This window comes from Homalodisca vitripennis, unplaced genomic scaffold (assembly GCF_021130785.1).
Source record: "Homalodisca vitripennis isolate AUS2020 unplaced genomic scaffold, UT_GWSS_2.1 ScUCBcl_889;HRSCAF=3799, whole genome shotgun sequence".
Lineage (NCBI taxonomy): Eukaryota > Metazoa > Arthropoda > Insecta > Hemiptera > Cicadellidae > Homalodisca > Homalodisca vitripennis.
The window spans coordinates 191,461-217,969 of record NW_025777047.1 but is presented as its reverse complement, the minus strand read 5'-3'; the positions used below and the strand labels follow the sequence as shown (position 1 = coordinate 217,969).

The following is a 26,509-nucleotide window of genomic DNA, read 5'->3' as shown; positions in this document are numbered from 1 at the left end:
TTCGGTCTGAAAGATGCACAGGGAAGAACAACATCTTATGTTGGATGATATCAATCTTCTTAAATCGGCCACTCACCACCTGGTATTTCTTTTCCTTCCAATCCTTGAGGAAGAACGTATCAAACATGTAAACCTTACATTGTGGTACCGGTTATGCCACTCCACAATCCGTAAATAGGTCTCAATTATGATGCCATTTAGTAGCGTACTCTTCACTGCCAACGCATCAATGTCAGCTTGATCAATAGCGATCAACATCTTCAGACCCTTTATCCTTACCCAACGCGATATATATATATATATATATATATATATATATATATATATATATATATATATATATATATATAGCCAATCAAAAGAAGCATCTTGCTAAGCAACCAACTAACAAGCAAGCCGATATCTCCACCATTAGTGACGTTCACGTACGAACTTTTTTAAATCTTTTACATGGTCGTTACTTACTTTCCATATGGTCTCGTCGGTTATACGGTATACGTTATACCCCACTTAAGAATTGATTTTAAAGGGTTCTATGTACTTTGGAGCTAATTTTGCGGCAAAAGCGTTTTCTTCTTCTGAAGAGCGTGATTTCGTTTGACAACCATATCGCCTAGATTTTGAGTTACTTCTCGCCGTCTAAAATTAAATGCTCTGACCTGATTGTTATAAGCCGACGTTAGGTTCTGATGATACCTCTCGTACAGGTGTTTAAACCGACCGTCTCTTTCTTTGTGAATTTCGACTGTTGAAGGAGGTCGTTTATCATTCTCTTCTTCAAAGCACATTACAGATAAGGATTCGGCGGTTTCAGTTCCCGAACGAAGTTTAGTATTGCGGGAGTGGACTTTGTACTGTCATGTACTACCGTGTTCATGGCGTGCCTGAACTCGGAAATATTTACATCCTATTCTCAATGGCCACTTTTAACGCATTTGGCGATCATTGTCCCTAGCACGTGATTGTATCTCTCTACGAGGTTTTACTGAGGTGAAAATGGAACAGTATAGTTCATCTCAAATCCCCAATACTCAGTAAGTTCATTAAAAAGCTTAGAAGTGAACTGAGAATTCCATTGTCGATTATAAGTACGTCAGGTGATCCGTATCTAAGTAACACTAATTCCTTACATTGATTCATACTTGACGAGCAGTGGCGATTTTTATGGGTGCAATTTCAAACCATTTTCTAAAACAATCTTGGAATACGACCGCATAAGAGTTCCCTTGTTTTGAACGAGGTAATTAAACGGTCCAATCAAATCCGTCAATACCGCGGACCAAGGACAGTTTGGTCTTTTAAATTGCATTATCCCGGCAGGTTACTTTTGCTCGCTCTTGAATTTTTGGCACGTTTCATGATGAGAAGCGACATAACGTCAGACTTCTTGTCGCCATCTCGGCCAGCAATATCTTTGCGATTCGCTTGGCGGTCTTCCGGTATCCAAAGTGTCATGCCGTTTCCTTATCATGAGTCTCAAGTGCTCGGGTTGTGTCTTCATCGGGAACGCACTTTTCCAATCAAGATACTTCTGATGCCCCGCTCCTGGACCTCTGTAAGGAATATATTTGAATAGTTTTCCTTCCCCTATTGTGAACCGAGAGAAACCAAAGGGGTTTTCCAAACTTACCCATTGAATTCCCATACCACGAACTTAGAAGATCGTCAACGTGAGTAGAATTGTAATCTTTTTCTGAGTTCTCTGTTACCAGCATCTTAAGAGAATGATCATTAACTTTGTTGTTTTCGGTTGGTTTATCAATCCGGTTTGGCGGATTCCTTGAAAGAGCAGAGGCTACTCTATGGTCCCCTTTCGATGATGGACTGATAAATCGTGTTGTTGCAGGATCCAACGAGCCAAACGACCCTTTGGTTGTTGTATCTTCCTCAACTACTGGAGCGCCTGGTGATCGGTGATTGCGAGGAAATGTGACCTTCAGTGTAAGGTCTACATTTTTTACCGCCCACACCAAGACTACACATTCTGTGACATTCTGTTCTGTGATAGTGAATTTCCTTTCTCCTTCTGTTAACAGTCTACTTGCGTACGCTATAACTACCTCTTGACCATTTCGTTTCTGGTTCAGAGTGGCGCCTAACCCTATCTGAGATGCATATACTCGAACAACAAATTGTTCACTGAAATCGGGACATGCTAGAATAGGGGTGTTGGTTAGACGACGTTTCAGCTCGACGAAAGACTTCTCGTGTTCCTTGGCCCATTCCCACCTAACCGCTATTCTCAGCAGTTTAGTAAGTGGTGACGTCAGATTAGCAAAACCCGCTATGAATCTGTGATACCAACTCGCAAAACCTTAAAAATGTCGTAGGTTTCTTATATTCTTCGGCGTTGGAAACTCGAATTATTTATTTCTTCGTAAACAATTTAATTTATCGCAATTTATTTTTAAGATCCGCTTTTGTCAGCAGATCGCAAATTTAGGAAAACCTATATTTACTTTTGACAGGACCGATTTTCACAGCAGTCCAAGAGCCTAACAATAAAGAAAGGTTTATTTAATCGAAAACAATTAAATTTATTCGCGATTTATATTTATGATAGAACTAATTTTTAAATATTCAGCAAAACGTCACTATTGGTGAAGATGGTTACTTTTTTAACAAAATACTGAATATTAAATTCGTGCCAATTTAGACAAAATACGCATGAAAAATCTTGCACATGCAGTGTAAAACACAAACTAATTACAATATACCCAAGATTTAGGAAGGTAAGCAAAGCTAATAGGCAAAATTTGATTTCTAATTTTATTCTACTAGCGGTGACATATTTTTTTATGTAAACTGGAAAAATGTATTACCTATTGAAAAAGTCAACTGAGTAGTCGATCGTACCTCGTCGTAGCGTACACCTGAAAGTCGTACGTATCACTCTTTGACAGGCTCTCGTAGGTCCATATATTAGTCGATGATGGCGGCCGCTACAATCCTTGTTAGCGCCTCCTGCGGAGACAACAAGCTGGCCCGGACATTAGCGCGCCGTGCGAGGTCTTTACAGCTACGGCATTAAACCGTCTTTTTTCTTCTAGTTCGTATAATTAAACAATAAAATGAAGGGCCAGAGGGAAGAAGGGGTTAAGTCACTCTAATCACATTTTACAGGAGAGAAGTTTTAAGGTTAGATTTTCATATAAGATTTACATAAGACACTTATTTTAAAACTCAAGTATGGAATAAGATACCCTAATTATCTAGAAAGCATATTCTTGTAATATATTTTAATCATATTATCTCTTGAAAGTACAAAATTTGAATATTTGAACATTCTAACAATATAAAAGAGGGAAAAGGGGTATAATACACGGACTTGGCCCCTTCTTGCCTCTAATGCTATGAGTAGCGACAAGGAATAGGACTACATAAAAATGCACATTGCAATAAAGCAAAACTTTTTATTTAAACCTCTAAAAAGGATTAGTGGTGTAGCTACAGAAATATTAGTTATCCCTTAAAGATGTTAGTGGCTTTTATTCTGAACGTTTCTTCCTATTTTCCCTCTTCTTCCTGGCTTCATCGTTGTGTGGTAGGTTTAAGAAATAATCCTTTTGCCAGTATATTATTGCAGAACCTTGAAAGATCAACCACATCACTGTATTTTTCATTTGATATTAGCACAGGACCTAAAATGAAACAACCAATAAGCATACTCCTCAAAATGCTATACAGTATCGCACAACTAAAATGTACAAACTTCATAATTTCTTAACAAAATTAAAAGTTTAAGGTTTTATGGAAAATTACAATTTGTTGTTAAAGTTATACTTAACGTAATAATGTTTTATTAATTGTTACCTGTATAAGTCTGATCTGGACGAGAAGATGGTTCTACACTCTACACTATCGCGAACAACACCAATGTTTTCCGCAGAACGAACTGGGCGAGCACGTACAGGTGTTTTCACATTTCCCACAGATCCGGTTTGCTGAAATTTGAGCACAATTCTCCCGATTGTGGACACATTTGGTCGATTATGGTGACCAAAAAAATCACGAAGTGCACGAAATGCATTTTGATTTGAACGTCCATTTTCGTAAAATGGTTCAACAATCTTAACGCGCTGCTCAATGGTATACCTCTCCATGGTTGAATTTGTCGAACACTGAAACTTATTAACTGAAAATTATTTAGCTAAGCCAAGTGTTTAAAAAAGTTATATTATAACAAATCAATATTAATACAAACTTTGGTTTTCTTCTTCCTCTGTTAAAACTCACCAGCATGGTAGTTCTCAGAAGTTTCTTCAAATCATGCAATGTCAGCAGGATTTAGAAATCTGAAGACTTCGAACATAAGCGTCTTTAGCTGGCTTCCAGTTAACTTAGTTGCAGGAAGGGTTTCATAGAGATTACATTCTACCGCATCGTTTTTCTTAAAGTAAGAGAATGGTTTATAAAATCCGTGATAAGACTTATAAACTAAAACCCCTCTCGATTAAGGATGCTGAAGTCGACAATAGGGCTGAACTTTTAAAGTATTCTTGTTGGCTTTGATTTTCTTTGTCAATGTGGTCTTAAAGTTTTCTGGCCACTTCTTAATTAGAGAAGCTCCATTTTTACAATGAATGGGTTGGGATTTTCTCTGGCAATAGTTAGTATGTTAAAATATTTTTCCAAATCGTGTACCTTTTCTTTCACCTTCACTTTCAGGCAACAAACCTAAAAGTTTTGATCGCATTGTCCGAAACTGTGACCTATCACAATTTATAAATGAGTGACTGTTAACCCTAATTCCATTGCTAAAACAACTGCAAAATGTTGTTACCACCGTACTATCAGAGAAAATGTAAACCTTATTGTATTGAAAATGAAATAAGAAATTTATAAACAAATGAACTGGCAGTTTCTAGAGTCTGTTTCAAGATAGTAATTTAATCCACTACTTCCATCATTGTGACAATGAACATTGAACAAGTAAACCCACATTAAACGTTTGTAAAATTGGGCAGCTTCCTTAATCTTTTGGAGGAACAAGTGTTGTGTATAATCAAACTCTAATACAATAATACGGCAGTCTTTATTTCTGTAATACTAATGTTTTATAGCTTGGAAACGTATATATTTTCTTTGACGAATTTCAAAGCTAACTTTACGTTCGTCAGTGGGATTTGCTCTTAAAATTTACTCTACATTTAGAGCAAAAATCAGACATATCTGTTCGAGGTAGTCCTACGCTTATATCACGACTAGTACTTCCATCCTCTTTTGTATTGAATTCCACTGTATCTTCAGTAGCTTTTATCATAGATGCTTCTGCAACTTTCTCCAGAGAATTGATAAACGACGGTTTATATCGTTCAAATCTTTGTGGTGGATCAGGCAAATCAAGCATACCGAAAAGTGTCCTACCAGAAACAGAGCCCTTGCCAATCGATCTCAAGCCATACACAGTCTTTATATTCATGTCAAAGATACCTTCAGCTTTATTTGAAGACCAACATTCATGGCTAAACTTACATTCACTGCAAACAACACTAAGTTTACAAGCTAGGCCTTGTCTTGCCCCTTCATCCTCTTTCACCGTCAAAGTTCCTTCCAGTTTACAATATTTACAAACTGTAGCACTTACTAACATATTAAATAATATGCTTATACTAACAATAACATTGTTATACCCAGAATCTCCAGTATTATCATCAATCTCTGCAATTTTCCTACTTGATGCTGATAGTGGAGTAAGCCTACTTGAGCTACAGGGACTAGGGCTAACATAAATATAAACAAATATAAACATTAGGCAATTCTCTATTAGACTCACCTAGGCCTATAGATGATATAGTACATTTGTACTGGTTTCCTCTAAAATTCCTTTTCTTACACAGTTTATTTGTTCTAGGCATTATTTCTCTATAGAAATATAACAAAAACACAACTACTTTACTAATCACAATTCACAATACTGAGTTGTTTGTACTGTAAACAAAACAAAATACAAAAATAACCAAATGAAAACTGACAAATAAACAAAGTAATAACAGGTTAGCCAACACAACAATATGATAAACATTAGCAGTACAGTTGTGTGTATGTATAATAGTGCACTTGCACTAACTGGATTATTCAACCTCGCATGGCAACTATTACAGTGCTATTTTATTCTTGCTGACAGCGATCAGTCATTTTTCAAAAATTTTTATTGTTACCAAGCACCGTCCAAATATGCATGTATTATACATACGTATATCACTGGACTTGTAAAACTCCATACTTTAAGAAAAAATATATAAACATTTTTGATTTTTTTATGATTTAGGCGTACATCTCCCCATTGCCAATACCTTTATTTTTAAAAGGCACATCCTAATATCCTTAGGCATGCTGTATAGTTCTTATTTGGGCTCATTGAGACAAAAAAGTTTGACGGCTTCAACGTGGGTTTCCAGAGCTTACTTAAATGTCAATTTGTGAATGTCAATTTGTGAAACTAATGATGAGCTTGTTTATTTGCGCATCCACATATTGTTTGAGCGTAGCTTCACTCCCAATGGTATCGTCGTCGCCACCGACCGATATCAACCTCGCGTCCACATATTGTAAAAGTTTTATGTTATGTATCGTTATCGTCATATTTCATCATCGCTTCGTCGAATCTGTTGACTACATACATAATAACGGACGAGATAAACCAAGATATCCAAATGTACTTATCTTTCTCCAGCGCACTACCTATGTAGTCAACTTTTTCAACCAGACATGTATAGCCTTAAAACTTCCATGCACCAGTGTCCTGGTCGTTATAGTCTTGAATTCGTTTGATGTTGTACATTAGGTTCTCGGACCCAAGTACCGGACGAGTTCCAGTGGGGGCTGACTGACTGCGTACGAGTCGAAATAGATTTTGATGTCACAGACTTTCATGTAAAAAGTCCAGTAAGTACAGTCCGAATCCAGGTCGCCCAGATTAATGATGCCACACTCGGTCCTGTGCGGTTTGACAGGCAACGTTTCTCACATAAATACACCGCAAAATTTGGGAATGTTCAGTGTACGAGCCCACATGTTCAAATCACTCGCTGACATCGGTTCAACATTTTAAATTTGTTTAAATAACGAATCGAGTTTTCCGTTTATACGTTTGTGGATACCGTGTTGTCACTGGGATCTGTTTCGAGGATGGTATCGAGTTCGTTGTTAATCGGGTTTTTAAATCACGGGAACAAGTTGCTCTTTCAGCAACGGGGAGATTTTCCGTCGCACTAGTGGTGATACGAATCTCTTTCCATGCGGTACGTTGTGCTCTACGTACCCCAACACGTCTTTCAGTAGCCCACTGTCAACGTTTTTCTCTAGCTGTCCGTACTCCTGTGACAGTCGCAAACCGCTTTTGTTCTTTATCGTTTTGTGCTGTAAGAGTAATAAAATTTCCGGAGCCCTGGATCTCGACTCCAAGAACGCATGAAACGTAACGACCGCGGTGTTAACTCGCTTGACGAGGCCGCCCGCTAACATGATAATCTAGTACAGCAAACCCAAGAACACCGAGGACCTATGTGAAGCGGACAAAGTGTTGCAGGTCAAAGCGTTCGACCGTGTCATTGCTCCGGACACTGATCTATCTGAGCGACTGTGGAATCTAGGCACAGGCTCTGGTGCATGTGCCGACTCTTTTGATTTAGATTACGCTTGGTATGAACATTGGCAATGTATCGATTTAAGTTAGACATTGTTATCTTCTTCTGACAATGCTGACACGGCTTCTTAGGTTCCACAGACGTTTTATCCGATACACACACACACACACACACACACACTTTAAAATGGCGAGCCATGTGTGAAGCCCTTATTAATGTGTTGAAGTTTTCACATTCTTTTTTAACATCCGTTACGGGAAGTGGTACTTGCACATGACAGTCATCTCCACTCGCTATCTTGCACTTGACAATATTGTGGTGCCGCGCCATGTGGGACTTGGACACCGTTGCACCACATCTGTCACACGTCGTAGTTTTCGTAGGGTGCACATCACCAGTGGATCTAGCCATTATCATCTACCTAGTAACCCGGCAATACCACAGTCACTGTAGAGTATGAGTGAGGATCTCAACGTGCAGATGCAATGTGTAACTATTCTAGGGATTATATAGGCCGCGTCGACGTCATTGCAAGACGCCGCTCCGTCTGGGGGTCAGGGGTCATCAGGACTTCTGGCGCAGATTGACGTCATTGAGTTTTCCATCGCGCTAAGGCGTTGTGCAACTCGACTCGTCTTAGGCCCAGCGCACACAGAGCAACTGCTTTGCAACTACAGTTGCAAACCAGTTTGGCGCGCAACTTTTTGGTGACCTCGGCAATGTATTGGAGTGGGGAGACGCACACGGCGCGACCGGTTTTTGACGATCTCAAACCAGTCTGAAACCAGTCGCTTGCAACCGTGGGCCCTCGATTTTTCTAACTGTACTCTCACCTCTTGCAAAATATAAGGACACTGCCACAAATGTTTCACCAATTCTCACATAACTGCAACAGAAAAAACCATAGGTTAGGTGAAATCTATTTAAACTATGAGATTTTTACAGGTTTTACCTAAAGAAAAGATTTTATTTTTTGATAAGATTTTCTCTGTTTTTGTTTCAGTGCAAGATTGCAAAGAGAAGTGGAGAAATCTACGAACCGTCTTTATGAGAAGAATGAAACCTTCCCCTAGTGGTTCTGGGGGGAAGAAAAGGCATACTACTTGGAAAATGCCATGCAGTTTTGTCTGCCATTCATAAAAAGTTACTCCCCCCTCTCCGGGAAATTTGCCTCCACCACCCAGCAATACCCAGTCTACAGTTCCTGAAAATGAAGGTTCTGAAACCCAAATTGATGACCCCATTCAGTTGGAAATCGATCCTACAGACGTTGACCACTTTTCCCCAGAAATGTCTCCCTCAATTTTAGATCATCCCCAACAGGCCGTGGAAATACAATCCACAAGTTCAACATCAAGTAATAGGCCTACTTCTCAAATCCCTAAGAGAAAATCCAAAAGTGCTGCGACCATAGCAGACCAAACGGTAGCGGAGTACTTTAGGGTAAAAAAGGCAAAGCTACTATCAAAACTTGAGGCCGATACCAAACAGAATATTGATCGACAGCAGGGGATCAAGATGTTCCTGCTCAGCTTGATTCCTGAATTAGAAGAATTAAGTGATTCGCAAATAAAACTTTTCAAGCGACAGGTGTTGAGAGTGATTGATGATATAAGTCTCTCGGGACACCATCAGCAGCAGCCACGGTCCTCATCAGGCCTCACCATCCTCACCTCACCGACGATGTCCGACTCAAGAGAGTCACAAATAGACTTGACTCACATGTCTGATGTAAATATTCAAACTGCAGATTTTTATAACGCTTTTTCTCAAGGTCTTAATAGCTCAAACATGTAAATATAAGTACTCAATGGTAATTTCTTATGTATTTTTTCTTATGTGGATATTTGTATTCTTATGTAATTTTAAAATAACAATAAAGTTGACTTATTAAACTTACCTCAGAGTGATCATTAATCTTTCCTGTGCTGGAATACATTCCCTCATGTGTGTGTCCATCTTCTCCAAGGAAGGGCCAACCAGTCTTGTTAGTTCCAAAAATGAATCTTTTGTCATTCGATAAAAAGATTTAAACTTCCTATCCGACTTCTTCGTCACCTTCAATTTCATGACATTCCGGTGTCTCACCAAGAATTATCTTGTACCAAGACAAGTTAGTATTGTTTTTCCATTCGTCACCGTACATTAACTTCAGCAACGATTCAACGTGCTTCTTAGATGCTTTTATAGCATGTCCAAGTGGAACAGGCTCTAAAGGGGTTGAAAAACACTTGGTAGGGGAGAGGGGGGTACCTTTGAACTGGGGGCACATTTGAACAAGTTTAAATTTCCCGCCATTTGATGAGCTAACTGCCTGATTTTTTTTCTACTTCTTCTTCTCATCTGTATGACCTAGTACACCTGTTTCCCTCCATTTCTTTTAACCTTTTTATTCAGTGCCAGATAGGTTAGGTTTTAGCCACATTTTGTAAACTTTTGAGTTTTGAGTTGTAAGACTGTCAGCGGAAGAAAGAATTGAAGAATTGACCAACCTTATATTCTAAGGTAAGTACATTTATTGAGCAATTTTTTGAATATAATAACATAAGATAATCTGTTCAACTAACTAAGAAAAAAATCAGTTTCTTCTACTGTGACATGTGGGGTACATTTGAACAAACATTGGGGGGTACATTTGAACATTCTAAAATTATTCATAAAAGTTACTGGTTTTGTAAAAAAAGGTAAAATATAAGAAAGCCGAATTTTTTAGGTTATTTATTAGCATTTGTACAAGTTAAACAATTTATTTATTTTATTTTTTACTGGAAATTATAAATATTAAGAGAATTGTTTTAAACCTAGAACATATAATGGTAGGCTATAATCAAGATAGAATAAGCATGAGGCCTATTTTTTGTATTAGTTCCATGTTTATATTTTTAAATCTAGTACTTTTCTTACATTAAAACACACAAGTTGTCTTACGTCTTAAATCTCTTCATTAAAAAAAATTTGGGTACTTTGGGATTATACCGACCACACCCAGACATGAATCGTTATTTCACATTTCGTTTCTACTGATTACTAGATTAGCGTAGAACAATATTTCGTCAATATAAAACAGGAATTGTCTTATCGCAAACCCCTCCCCATCCTCAGACAGAGGTCAAAGTCGAGCGTCTAGTAGATAACGTGATTGCAGAGTCTCGCCGCCCGTTCAGCTGGTGCATCGCTTTGTTGTACTTCCGTGTTTTACCTCTACATTTCTCCAAACACAAAAATTCAACAAAAACAAACATTTACCAAACTAAACTCTTTATTAAAAAAACACTAAAAACTTGTTTTTATTCTTGATCACATTCCGCCACCCAAAATGCGAGTGCCTCCGGCCATCAGCGCGGGCTTTGGCAGCACCTTCGGTGCTGCCCCGCGCTGATGTCGACGAAAGAAAAACATCCCTCGAGATAGTACCTATCAGTAAAATATCAAATTCTAGAGGGGCTAATCAGAAATATAAATTGAATTGTAATGGAAAGGCAATTATATACCGTGCAAATCACGTGATGCCGCGCGGTCTGCCGTAATCAGGATTCTCGAGAAAGATAAGATAACAGCGACAACACTAACGATCACAATACCTGGAAATGCTTGTAAGTTTGTAATTTTGTAATTGAAGAGTTGTTTTTTCGTTCTATCATGTTTGTTTCTATAAATTTCTATTTTTGTGTTCTTCATACTAGTGTGGTCGGTATAATCCCAAAGTACCAAAATTTGATATCAGCAGCCTAATATTGAAACAAACCTAATTTGATCTTACATTGTAGGCCTTGGCCTACTAAAACAATAAATTACTAACTTACATTATGTTTAGGTAATAACTCACTTTGTATTGTTTCAGGTTACAATGGTTAGAAACTACATCAAGAAAAAAGTGGGCCCAGAGATAAATGAGCGAGATGTGGAGGAAGCTGTTAAGCTTGTTTTGGAAAAAAACGTCCCAATACGTCAAGCAGCAGAATCGTTTGGCTTGGTTCATACCATGTTATTCTATCGAATAAAAAAAGCAAAGGCTCTTCTAAAGACAAATTTACCATCTGAGCACACTGATATCCGAGTCCCTTCAGCACCCGCACCCCTTTTAACATTTAATAGCAAGTACACTTCTAACCAAGTATTTTCAGCTCAAGAAGAAAAAATGCTAGAAGAATATATTATTACATGTTCTGCGATGAACTATGGTCTCACGTACAAAATCATTAGAGCTCTTGCATTTCAGTATGCAGAAAAATTGGGCCGATGTCCAAAAAAATGGGAAGATAATAAAACAGCTGGTTTAGATTGGTTGAAAGGTTTTATGAAAAGACATAAAGATTTATCACTGAGAAAACCTGAAAACACAAGCTTAGCTAGAACATTAGGTTTCAATCGGAAAAACATTGAAGAATTTCAAAAAAACTTAGATGATGTTTACAAAAAACACAAATTTTCTCCGAGTGACATTTACAATCTTGATGAAACTGGGATTAAAACTGTCGTGCAAGCCCCAAATGTTGTAGCTAAAAAAGGCACTAAACAAGTAGGCCAAGTTGTGTCTGGAGAAAGAGGCAGCCTTATTACAATGGTTGCTACTGTTAATGCGGCAGGCAATACCATTCCTCCAGTTTTCATATTTCCCCGAGCTAGACTACATGACAGTTTAATGGTAGGTGCTATCAGTGGAAGCTTAGGACTTGTTAACTCCCCTACTAGTGGGTGGATCACTAATGCTTTGTTCCTCAAAGTGCTGGAGCACTTTGTGAAGTACAGCCACTGCTCAAAAGAATCACCAGTTTTGTTGATTCTCGACAACCACGAATCCCATTGCACTCTGGATGCAATATTATACGCAAGAGATAATGGTATTTGTATTGTGACAATACCTCCTCATTGTAGCCATCGTGTCCAACCTCTAGATGTTTCAATTTTAGGACCATTTAAACAAAACTTAGCCACAGTTCAAAATAACTGGCTAACAAACAACCCCGGATCTAAACTCTCAATTCATGATTTAGCTGGGTTGGCATCAAAAGCTTTTAATTTAGCATTTACAAGGAAGAATATCTTAAAAGGATTTGAGGAGTGTGGAATATGGCCATATTCTACAACTGTGTTTACTGATGAAGATTTCCCATTTTCTGAAGCGATGATAACCTCTAGTACGCCTACACCTGACACTACGAAATGTTCTAATCTAGGACGCGAAAATGAAAATTACAGCCAAGGTACATCTAATGCTAGACCTACAGGTTCAACATCAATTGAAAATGAAAGCCTAAATGATGGGATTTTAAACAAAACCGTAGCAGTGTCTCCTAGTCCAGAGGTTGTTAGGCCTTATCCCCAGCTGCAGGCAAAATCTTCAGTAGAATGTAAAAAAGGAAGAGAACCAGGAAAATCGAAAATAATTACGGCCACTCCAGAAAAAATTCGGTTGGAAGAAGAAATCAAAAGAAAGCTTTTAGAAAAACAGAAAAAAGAAGAACTAAGGAAGCAGCGTGACATAAAGGCAAAAAGAAAATTAGATTTACCAGAAAAAAACAAAAAATCAGGACATAACAAAAGAAGAAAAACAAATAAGCATAAATCTATTTCATACGAGTCTGACTGTGACGATCCTGACCCAATTTATATGGAAAGTGGAGAATCAGACTGGGTGGAGAGCTCTGAAGAAGATGACAACTTCGATAGGCCTAACCTGTCTAAACAAGTAAAAATATGTCCGATGCTTGAAAAATACTATGCTGTATTTTATGATATAAGTTGGTATTTAGGAAGGGTGGTTGATTTCCCGGATGAAGGATTTTCTAAAATTAAGTTTTTGAAAGAAGGACTTGGAGATTCATATGAGTGGCCAAAACATGATGATGTTCAAGTGATAGAAAATAAATATCTTTTTTACGGGCCAGTACCTTTGATTGGAAATGGACCCTTTCTCATCGACGACAAGTGTAAAAGGAGAATTCGATCAAAATACTCAATGTTAAAAAAGTAGAAGTTGAACCTAAATTTTGTTTACACAATCTGTAATGTACCTTTGATTAGTGCACACTATGAATAAAATGTTTTTGTGTATTTCCTTAGTTTTTCTTTACTAATTATCCAATGTTCAAATCCACCCCGTCCTTGTTCAAACCTACCCCAGGCTTGTTCAAATGTACCCCTTAGTGGGGTACATTTGAACAACATGCAGTGAACTTTAATTTTTTTTTTTTTAGCCTAGATATTTTGAAGATTATTAACATTAATTTAAGTAATTTGTTGCATAATAGTCTAAAGATCAATGTCCCCATGCTTGTTTATCAAAATAATTAATTTAAAAAAATACAAAAATATTTTTTCAAAAAGTGTTCAAAGGTACCCCCCTTTCCCCTAGATGACCAACCCTTCTTTTGCAGGGAAATGAACGGTTCAGTATCACTTTGAAATCTCCGCACTTCTCCTACAGATTGCTAGACAGTGTAGTAATCTTCTTTGGTGCTCATGGTAGGCTGCTTCCTCAATAGCTTCTCTACTCTGCCAAAAACTCGGTCAGCGGGCATAAAACTATGCCCTCTAACAGGAAATGTAATGCTAATCTCTTTTAAGTTATGACTTTCCGTGCCTAGAAAATACATCAAAGTGTGGATCAAGGGGTTATTTTTGTTTTGTCCTGGACACCCATCACAAAACAGTCTTATTGTGTGGACATTTTCAGACAAACCTTTTGCCTCTGAAATTAGAAAATGCAAAATAGCTGAGGATACCTCGGTTGCCCCTCGTCCAGCTAGTTCCTCAGTCCAAGTATAAAATACTGGATCTCTTGCATCTGATCCAACAACACAGGCAGTAAAAGCTAAGTTGCCTTTTATAAAATGCTTCTTGGATGGGGGTTTTGGGGAGAGGTTGTACCTGCTGTAGGTCGAAGCAGAAAGTTACTTCGTCATCTCTATTCTCCCTCATGAGTTCACTTATCTCTTATTTTGTGAATTCTTTTTTCGAACATAAGTTTGGTGATGACTGATTTATCTACATTAGGTTTAGCTTTTTCTGATTTGATTTTAAGATCTAGTTCATAGCAAGTGCAGCATACATCTGTGGCAGGGGATCTAAACCCTATATTGAACTCATTAAAATATCTGCTAAACGTGCTTTTTGAAACTGTTAGATTCTTTGACACTGTGGCATTGTATATAACGCGCAATTTTGCCTTGTTTAAATCTGATTGCAGGTATATTCTCTTCGACTTCTTTCGATTGCAATGGCTCTCTCTTCCTCTCAGATTGCATAAAAATAACCTCAGAGGCTGTTTTTGGGCTCACACTTTTGGCTGCACCTATCGCCACCTCTCTTGTCTGTTATAGTTTCTCCATTTTTTATCTTCAGAGCAATGTTGTGCAAGTGGGTTGCTAAGGGTGATATGCATAAAAAACTTTTTGCACACAGGTATTATCTTTCCAGTTACAGAAATTATATTATACTTCACAGTAAAGTTGTGTTTCTTTGAGGTAGGCCTAGGTCTCTTTCGTTTAATGTTTTAGACTTACCCAGCTGGCAATGATTCCATCTTGTTTGTTCTTTTCTGCTTCCTTATAAAGGACTTGTCTTGTGTTCAAAGCATCTTTAGGTCTCACTAGAGCACATTTCACACCTTTGTTCAAATTTTTACAAGGTTGGAAAACACGACAACCAAGAGGGCACCATGTCGTTTTAACTTAGCTAATATCCTTACACTTGCTGTCTTTGGTTTCTTTCTTGAGCCTCGATTAGCATCACCAATTCTGACTAAGCCATTGTCATCCATATTTTCCATAACTTGATAAATTAAAACATCATTAACACTATTGCAAATTATTGATCGACTGTGCAATACAAACACTGGCATTATAACCTCAAACCCAAATAGCAGGTAACTGAAAATAAAAATCATAATATTGCAGATCACATGATCAGATGGAGCCTTCCCATTGGCTAGAGGAACATGTTTGTGTCTGCTTGGAACTAAGCGGGGACATGTGTTTCTTTGCTCTGAACCTGCATATTTCAGTGTTTATTTTAAATAGGACATGTATTTTTTTGAATGAATAAAAGTGAATGGAGTGATAGCAATGATGTTCATGATTTCAAATCAGCTGCTAACTCAAATTTTTATTTTTATGGACATATTTGCTTTTGCTTGGAACCTCCTCAATTATTAATTCTTAAGAACAGTTGTCTGCTATTTAACAACTCTAGATTAACCCTTTGAGTGCCGCGAAGCCCACTTCGTGTTCCGCGGTATTATTAATGAGTATAAAGTTTTGTACACTTTTACAATTATTTCGCCTATATTGTCACGGCATTTTCGCATTTCGGCAAAATAATCCTTTAAAAATAAATGTTAAAAAATATAAATTATGAAATAATAAAATAGCCTATTATAAATGTACTATAGAAAATCTTTTTGTTGATAATTGAAATAAAAACACTTATATAATATGTCTCTATAATAACTGGATACCTTTTATTTTGTGTATTGTAACTTGTATCAATTACCTGTCGTTCCAAGTTGATTTGCTATCTTCTTCCACTCCTTTTCTAGAACATGCCGGTTATGATGTTGTCTGCGGGTCTTGTCCCACAATACGGGAGTTAGATGCACAATCGCTATGAGTTCTTCCTTCATACTTGATTTGAACAAAACAACGCCACAAAGATTTAAGTGTACTTTACCGCACGGGATGACAGACGCCAGACTACATGCGAGCTGTTGGGGTGTATGGTGTAGGGGAGGGGGTTGACAACTTGGCCTTGAACGCGCCAATCACAGCGAAGCATCCTTGAAGACCGCGCAGTAGGCATCCATGTAAAACAAACTAATTTGATTTTCAAAAGCATCGATGTAAACCTCCTGGATGGCATGGCGCTAAACCTCCACCGCGACTTACCTGCTCTGTTCTCTTCCATTCACTACAACGTGTTTGTTTTACATGGATATCGATCGCGACCTCCACCTCTACCGCGACCCACTTGTTCTGTTCTTACCCTTAAAGTTGTCCTCGATGTTTTTGATAGATTCTTCTTTTGTTTTTTTAATAAACTGTCAATTAAGTGTATTGTTATCAAGTGTAGCAATTGTAAGGTACTGTGACTATTTATAACACCTAGCTACTTAAAGCAAAAAAATACTAAAGTTATATCCATATAAGCTATATACCGATTCAGTAATAAGAGGAACTAATTCAAACGCCAGCACTCGTGTCTGCCACAGTAAACGTGATGAAGACAAAATATTTAAACAATCTTTGGGTCCGATGCATTTAACATATTACTGATTTTCAAACATGTTGTAGGGATGTGTTGTACTGAAGATGAAACAGTTTAACTTCATTGGATGGCAACAATTTAGAGTTCCAGACTTAATGGTCAAGTTCGTCAATGCTGTGCAACACGTAAGCAAACGTCCCAGAGACGAGGGTAAGGGCAATAACGCACTGGAGCGACCGCGACCACGACCGCGACCACGACCACGACCGCGACCGGTCGCATAATGTGCGACCAATACGTCGACTGGTCACGCGACCAGCAATTTGAACAGTCTAGTTTGGTCGCTACTCAGTTGCAATATGGACCTGGAGGAAATAGCTATTGTAGCGCATGTGTATACTCGTTACATTAAACGTAAAAAACGGAGGTTTTGGGTACATCCCCTTTTGCAATATAGGTCTACAAAAGGACAATTCGCAACATTTTTTTTGTGAGTTACGGCAATATGATGAAAAGTTTTTTAACTATACAAGAATGTCTGTTTCTAGTTTTGATTATTTACTAAGTAAAATTGCAGATAGTATTAGAGGAATAGACACAGCAATGCGGTCATTTATTGGAAATGAAGAAAAGCTACTTGTTACATTAAGGTAAGTTTATTTGTGTTTATTACAGAAAAGTAATATTGCAATGTGCAAGATTGTAAAAATAAGTTTGGATATGAACAAAACGAACTTCAAACAAAATACTCTTATTATAAGATGTTATTCACTTTGTTCAAAACATTGAAAAACTGGAGAGCTATTACTGCTGTTGTATTCATTTTCTTCCTGTTGATTGTGGAGGTGAAGTTTGTTGGCTGAAATGAAAGTTATTATCAATACTGTAATTAGTGCTGTATCCTTGAGAGTAATTAGTATTAGGTGTTGGGTAGTGCTGGGTAGGAACTGTATTCTGCTCAATGATATTTATAATTTGGCGTCGGACTGATAATTTTAAATGGTCTAGAACTTTTTTATATTCGACACTAAAGACAAGAGGAATAACCTATCCTCATCACATCCAACTTCTGTATCATGTCTGCGCCTTTCATCAGCTGATTCTTTCAATATTTTTACTAATTGTTGACCAACATTATCCTCTGGTTTTCTTTTTTTGGCTGTTACCCGTGTTGCATACGGCTCTGCCGTCGCTGTAGTTGCAGTAGGTGTTTCAGATTCTGGTCCCTGGTCCAATTGGGTATTTTCAAGATCGATGTCATCTTCATCTGGAGGATGTGACACATTGGAATGGGTATTGGTTGGTGGGTTGTTGGAATTCAAGAATGACAACATGTGGTAGTATATGTATGGTGTTTTTCTGTTAGCAGCTGAACCACTCTTCCCACCACTCAACCTCCTTCTCTCCCTGTTGTAACAATCCTTCACACTCTTCCATTTTTTCTGTAGGTGCGTACCTGAAAAAAACCAGTGAAGTCGTATCTCTGCAAATACAGCGCTTATTAAATTAGTGGTTTTGTTTTTCTTCAATTTGTAGTATATTTTAGTAGGAAAGTAACAAGCTGTACTACATAATGTTACTTCCAAAATATTTGCAGTTTAATTATACTATAAATAGTACAGCTCAGATTCTTATTTTCAGGTATCTGGCGACTGGAAATTCATTTGTGGACTTACACCACTCTTATCGTCTGGGAGTAACTACAATAAAGGAAATTGTTTCAAGAGTATGTTCTGCACTATGGAATATTCTACAGAAGGAATGTCTACCTGAACCAACAAAAGAAGACTGGTTAAGAACTGCAGCTGAATTTGAAAAGAGGGCAAACTTTCCTAATTGTCTAGGCGCTGTTGACGGAAAGCATATTAGAATTATAAAACCCCCAAACAGTGCATCACTGTACTATAACTACAAAAACTACTTCTTCATCATCCTTATGGCAGTGACCGATGCAAACTATCAATTTGTATATGTTGATATTGGATCATACGGAAAATGTGGAGACTCTACTATATTCCAACAATCAACTTTGTACCAAAGAATAAATACTGGTACTATGGATATTCCCGAGGACAGACCAATATCACAAACACGTACTACACCAATTCCATTTGTGTTTCTTGCTGATGATGCTTTCTCACAGTCTCAAAGAATTATGTGTCCTTTCATTGGAAAGCAGCTTAATATGAAGAAAAGATTGTTTAACTACAGACATTGCAGAGGTAGAAGATACGTTGAATGTACCTTCGGAATCTTAGCCAATAAATGGCGTATTTTCCATGGGGCTTTGAATGTTAATATTGAGTTAGCTATAGACATTATTAAGGCGTGTTGTGTTTTGCACAATTACGTACGAAGTAGAGATGGTTTCCAGTTTCCAGACACATTATATAGGTTTCCAAGTGATGACAACATAAGAGGAGGCACACACACACGTCAATACAATTCAAACGCAAGAAACATTCTAGCAGAATATTTCGCAAACGAAGGAGCAGTTTCATGGCAAAACCACTACCTTTAATAATAGAAAGAATGAAATATAATTAACAAGAACTTGTTGATGTTGTTTTTCTCATTACATGACACACTGGTACTTTATTAATTAGGTAACTTATTTGCTAAGTAAAATAAATAATGTAATTAACAGTTACTTACATAGTGTATTTTTTTTTTCTTTAGTGGTTGCTTCTGCACTGCTAAACAACAGTATAATCTCTTGCCATGCTTTCTTCCTCTCATTTTTGTTGCTGTATTCTTCTTTTGTCATGTCACACAAACATTGCCTTTCCTTAACACACAGAATAAACTTTTCTGTATCGAAATCGACTTCACTCATTATTGCCTACCTAACCTAAAAATTAAAGACACTACTCAAAAAGAGAGAAGATATCACAACAGCGACTGGTCGCGGACTAGTGCGTGTTCTCCCATGCCATCTCATGTTGGCTGTGGTCGCGTCACATCGTCTGGCCGCAGCGACCACGACCAAATATTCTGGTCGCCGCGGCCAACAGCTCTGGTCGCGGTCGCGGTCGTTCAATGCACGTTGGTACATGCCTGTCTATGTTAATTTGGTCGCTAGCGACCGGTCGCGGTCGTGGTCGTGGTCGCGGTCGCTCCAGTGCGTTATTACCCTTACCCTCGTCTCTGGGACGTTTGCTTACGTGTTGCACAGCATTGACGAACTTCACCATTAAGTCTGGTGAGTCTGGAACTCTAAATTGTTGCCATCCAATGAAGTTAAACTGTTTCATCTTCAGTACAACACATCCCTACAACATGTTTGAAAATCAGTAATATGTTAAATGCATCGGACCCAAAGATTGTTTAAATATTTTGTCTTCATCACGTTTACTGTGGCAGACACGAGTGCTGGCGTTTGAATTAGTTCCTCTTATTACTGAATCGGTATATAGCTTATATGGATATAACTTTAGTATTCTTTTGCTTTAAGTAGCTAGGTGTTATAAATAGTCACAGTACCTTACAATTGCTACACATGATAATAATACACTTAATTGACAGTTTATTAAAAAAACAAAAGAAGAATCTATCAAAAACATCGAGGACAACTTTAAAAAGTGAACAAAAAGAAAAACGAAACTGGCAATCCATGAGTTATGGTCCATTTTATAAAGAAATTAAAAAAGTATTTAGAAAACATCTTGACATGAACATAACATTTTACACACCATATAAGATAAATAACCTAATTGGAAATCCTAAATATAAAATTTTAGATGAAAATAAAAGTGGCATTTACAAAATTAACTGTGAAGATTGTGATAAAATTTATATTGGCCAAACAAAAAGAACCATTAAAAAAAGATTTAAAGAACACGAAAGATATTATAAATATGGACAAACTGATAAATCTGCTATTGCCAAACATGCTTTTAAAACAAACCACACCTTTAAAAACTTTACATTATTAAAACAAGTTCATAAACAAGAAGAACTCGACGCATATGAAACATTATACATAACAAAACTTAAAGATAATGTATTAAACAATGATTTTGGACCGATTCAAAATTCACCAATCCTTTAAAATATAACTAAATTCTTTTTTGCCCCAAACTTTTATACATATACTAATATTTATTTTATTTTATTTTAATTTTAACCATATAAATTTTGTTAGTTTTACTCAGCTGATATTTGTTTTTAAATTGTTGATTCACACCTGATGATGGCATCTTCGATGTCGAAAGGCCTCGTGTAAATACACAAATTATTGGAGAATTGTGAGTTTTCTTTCTTAAAATAATAGAAAATTTATATTCCAATAAGAAGAGCTCCTCCTCCTTCATTGATAACTCGAGTTTCAGGTTTCGGTACCCTATTTTTTAAATCTCTATATGTTATTAAAACATTAAAATACACTTCGTCCTAAGTTAAAAATTAAAATAATAACACTTGAACATTGAAAATAAAGACAAACATAATAATTAATTATTACTGTCACATACTAATCGTACCTTATTGAAAGGTCTTTCCATTGGTGTTGTTTGTAATTTGTGGAAGACATAAGAAGCAATTTCGTTTGAAGCCTTTTTGAATTGGTTTTCTGTCCAGACAAAGGCTGTAACATTCTCACAAGCCAATTTACTTTTTGAATTTCCTTTTACAACAGTGAAATTGTTGAGGTAAATTTGTCGGCTATAGTAAGTAGCCTGGTCAGGTAGTTTAGGCAAAGGGAGTTTTTTTGACAATCATAACTAAAGATTAAAACATTAGGATCTGTACATTTCAGTGCCTCGTAAAAAGCATTGGCCCTCAACTTGTGAACTCGCATTTCAGTAATTAACTGTTGTTTTTCCTGGCCTAAGGTTGAGTGTTTTAGTCTTTCATCTAATTGCAAGCAGGTAGAACACTCATCTACCCTAGACGTTCCAAACCCAAGATTATACTTAGTGTTAAAAATGTACCAGTGTGTGTGACTTTTATATTACTTTGATAATCAGTAAGTGAACTGTTGTACATTTTCCACATTTTTTTAACTGTTAATTCTGCAAGAAGATACTTTCTTCCTGTGTGTTTAGCACAATAATGTATGTGGTTCAGAACATTTGAATTTATTTATGAACTGCATTCCTTTTTCTTTTTTGGGCTGATTTCTAATAGAAACCTTATCACCACCTGTATTCTCTTTACAGAGCTCCCCCGTTTTCCTGAAATGTGTCAAAATGCCGTTAACTCGAAATCGTGGAATATGAATTCGCAGGAAAGTGTTGAGGCACCTGAAGAGCTGCCTATTGTAGGCCCCACTAGTTGGATGTCTCCTTTTAACTGTCTCGGAGGAGGTAAATTTAAAGACAAAGTTGTCTTGATAAACCTTGTTTTTCTGAGAGTAGAAGTTTTGGTGAAATCGTCTAACATCTTGAAGAGGGATTGTTGAACACTAACATTTGTTGTGTTGTGCCCACAAGTTGGAAACCTGGGAAGACCTTTATTTTTCTTGGTTCTAACTGTTTAGGATTTATTGCCTGTTTACATAACCTATGCTTAAAAATTATTACAAGCAACAAGTTAAGATGGGCAACACAAGATAGGCATTATAACCTTGTCGAAATACTCGTAGTACGAGGGCTGTTTTTTTTTTCAAGTTCCGATAGGCCATAAATAATAAACACATTGAGATAAAAAGATGATTTTATTACCAAAAGATTCGTAATTTCTTACTTATTTTTCTACGTAGTCACCAAAAATGTTGAGGCACTTGTCGTAGCGAGAGACAAGCTTTCCTATACCCTCCTCGAAGAAGTCTGCCGCCAGTGAGCTCAGGTAGACCCTTACAGTTGCTTGAAGCTCTTCGTTGTCAGCGAAGCGTCGTCCACCTAACCACGCCTTCATTTCTCGAAAGAGGTGATAGTCACTGGGCGCCAAGTCAGGACTATACGGCGGATGGTCGAAAACTTCCCATTTGAACTTTTGCAGAAGTTGTTTTGTGACATTGGCACTATGCGGTCGTGCATTATCGTGGATCAGGACCACGCCGGATGACAGCATTCCTCTCCGTTTGTTTTGTATTGCTCTCCGGAGGCGATGTAGAGTCTCACAGTATGATTCCTTTGTTATCGTTGTTCCCTGTTGCATGAATTCAACCAGAAGCACACCTTTTTGGTCCCAAAACACTGTAGCCATTGTTTTCCTTTTGGTCAAAGTCTGCTTGAATTTTTTGGGCTTGCTAGGGGAGTGAGTGTGCATCCATTGCTTTGATTGTTCCTTGGTTTCTGGATTTTCATACAGGACCCAAGTTTCATCCCCAGTAACAATAGACTTTAAAAAACTGTCTTTCTCGTTGTCATATCGCGTCAGAAAAGTTAGGGCTGACGCCATTCGCTTCGTTTTGTGATCCTCACTCAACATTTTGGGTACCCAACGGGCACACAATTTTCGGTACCCTAGCTCGGTGGTCACAATCTTGTACAAGGAAGACCTTGAAATGGCTGGAAATTCGGTAGAAAGTTCATCAATTGTAAACCTCCGTTTCTCCCGGATCGCTTGGTCAACTCGTTCAACCAAACTTGCAGTAGCGACCGACTTGCGTCCTTGACCGCCTTCGTCATGGACGTCTGTTCGACCTTCAGCAAATAGCCTACACCATTTTCTTATCGCGCTATCACTCATACAGTGTTCACCATACACAACACTCATTCTGCGATGGATTTCAGCAGCACTACATCCTTCAGCTTGAAGGAAACGAATCACACTTCGCAACTCACAACTGGCGGGAGAATTGATCGTAGCGGCCATCTTTACTCGCCCGTAGCTCGGCTACGACTGATGGATTGGAGCCGGCAACGGCGTTGGTTGTAGTGGGGGAGCGGCGCAATTGCACAACACGCAGCCCCGCCTCCCGCCACTACGCTGGTTATTTGGAGAAACAAACGGAACTTGAAAAAAAAAACAGCCCTCGTATGTTTTCTTCAAAGTAAACAAATGTGATAACTTTACTAAGCCTATGGATTAATAAGGGGTTTCGCCTTAAAATCATACTTTGAAACAGGTTGTCATAACAAAACTTTTGGCTTTAGAGAACACTTAGCTTGCTTCTTTAGCTTTATTTCGTTTCCTTTTCTCTGGTGTCTTTGACTTCTTTCTTGTTAACCCTGTTGATGGCTGCACTAGTTCATCCATTGTCATTTACTCATTTAAACTATTATAATATTACTGTATTAATCAAATTTAACGGAACAAGAGTGTTAAAAACGCTCAGTAGCAACTTTGAGGTTAGGGTAACAGTGTTCAAGAGTGACACACCGGCCTCAGCAAAACTCTGTTTTCGGCTAATTATTTAAAGCTTGAAATGTGAGTTTTGACCCAAACCATTTTTACCATCCGTTTCGCCTTTACGTTACAAACAAAGTGATGTGCATAACTCAATACCTTAAAAAATTGGAGAATGTGAGTTTTGCATCTACACCCCTCATATAATTAATTCTAAATTTATCATTTAAGAACCGGAAAGCCGGATAAGTTGTTGAGAATAATGAAGGATCAAGTTATAACCTGGCATCTCATATCGATTCTCTCCCCTCCCCACTCCTAATCCAAACTTTTCATGAAGCAATAACGTTGTATGTGAAAGTCAAAATGTGGAAAGTGCATTAATATGTCTTCTCAGACTACTAATATTCAAAGTTAAAATATTAAAGTCTTATAGTACATTTCTGAATGTCATCCTATCAGTATAACAATCTGAATAAAATGTCAAAAAGCACACTGTTTATTGTTTTTACTCTTCACTATCTACATCCAACAATCAAACAATTTTACCATAACACTACACATTTTAATCTTAGCCTCGTACTCATTAATTTTAATTGAAAGATTATTTTATATCAGCCAATTGCAGATCAAATCTTTGCTAATAACAGGAGAATTGCTGTTCAATAGTTTCTTACATCTCTGATAAATGTTCTCGTGCAATTTACCAATAATAACCTTACTAATTTGTTCTTTATAACCGTTGATCCTACCTGTACAAAAGTTACACTTCCATTACTCACTGCGTGTCTGTCTCACTCGATTCCAGTATATTTCAACATTCGAGATGTAGTGAAGATTTACAATGTGAACACAATGCAAATTCTCAAACCTCAGACAAAGTGGCATCGCAACCAGCACAGTCACCCATGTTGGGGTATGAATACATATAAGCACAGAGTTCCAGATAAGTACTATTTGACTGCCAGTAACCAACTCAGCATATTTATAATTCAGAATATGGTTTTAAATAATGTTATGATACTTCAGTTATACAAAGTAAAAGTCTAAAACCTTTAAAAAATTACTTTTAGAATAGACAGTATAAATAGAACAATAAACTAACGTAATTCCTCTACAAATGAAAATTATGGACACTAATAATATTTTATGGATAATGTCTTTACAGTTAAAATACATTTTATAGGGTACAGGAAATACATTACAGGAGGAAAATAAAAGAACACAATTTTATTTATAGCATCTGTAGTTTAATTAAACGGGGACCGGGTAGGTCCTATGCTGCGCATGTTAAATTTGCATATTTGGTGCACACTTTTCTCAGAAAGTACTAAAGCTACATACATGAGATTTATACCACATGTTATATGCATATTGACCTACACTTTAAAGCAGGGATTTATCTTTTTCATTTTTATTTTTCAAGTTATGATTTTTTTCGAAAGTGCCTTTTTTGTGATGTTTCTTTTTTCAAAGAAAAAAAAATTGTAACATGAAAAAAATAAATCCCTGCTTTAAAGTGTGGTTCAATATGCATATAACTTGTGGTTAAAATTTCATCTATGTAGCTGTAGTACTTTCTGAGTAAAGTGTGCACCAAGTTTCAAAAATTGTGTTTTCGAGAATCGTAAATCAAAGTAGGCCTACTTTTAAAAACACATATAATCATACCTTTATTGATTTAAAACAGACCAGTTCCATAACTTGGGTCATCTGGGTCTTCTTCTTTGTCTTCCAGCTTTCTTTTACTCGATCTTTTCTTCTGTCTTGCTTGTTTACTAATTTCAGATGCTGCTCGAAGCGAATCAAATAGCCTACACTTATCGGCTAATTTCATTGCTGCTACTGTATTTTCCCCACACTGATTCCACACTTTGCAAGCACTTCACACTTGGTTATCTGTCCAGAGTTGAAGGTAGCAACAGCATCATAAACCCCAAAGTGAAGAGTTTTCAAACCCACAAACCCGGTTTTAGGGAGTCTTGACCAAATGACGTGGTTGACGTTTTCATTAGGATTTTGAGTATGCCCATGAAGGCACCTTTCCAGTAGTGTAGGTTCTTATAAGCTCTTGAAAACAGGCTTTATAAACTCCATAGTAGGCTTAGGGATCCTGGATCTATGAGTGTAATGGACTTATTATATTTTCACCAACTATCCGTGCCTGCCGGACATAACCCGTGATTAGAATCTTCATCTGTGGATACCTTATGATAATACAGTGCCCAAATAGATTGCTTCATATCCTGCACACTATGGCTGTTTTTCCTGATTGCTTGCCCATAGTATGTCTGCAACTGGTCTATGACAGTAGAAGATAAACGGTTTCTACCTCCTAAGCCTTTGCCGTCAGAGAGCTTTACGGATTTGTTTTCAGCCTTCAGTCTTCGTAACCGCGTGCCCATGCGTTTCTGGATATGGCCTATGCATTCTAATTTTTTAATTTTACAGTCAGGACCATAGGGATACATTTCCTCAACAGT

The 26,509-nt window shown here is 37.4% G+C and overlaps 1 protein-coding gene across 1 annotated transcript; it reads left to right on the top strand.

The window, feature by feature from the left end:
• Positions 1-9,833: 9,833 nt before the first annotated feature.
• Positions 9,834-13,937, top strand: LOC124371094. Its single transcript, XM_046829406.1, has 2 exons — positions 9,834-10,094; positions 11,431-13,937. Exon 2 carries the CDS (start codon positions 11,437-11,439, stop codon positions 13,561-13,563), a length of 2,127 nt encoding a protein of 708 aa, XP_046685362.1. The 5' UTR covers positions 9,834-10,094; positions 11,431-11,436; the 3' UTR covers positions 13,564-13,937.
• The last annotated feature ends 12,572 nt before the right edge of the window (positions 13,938-26,509 follow it).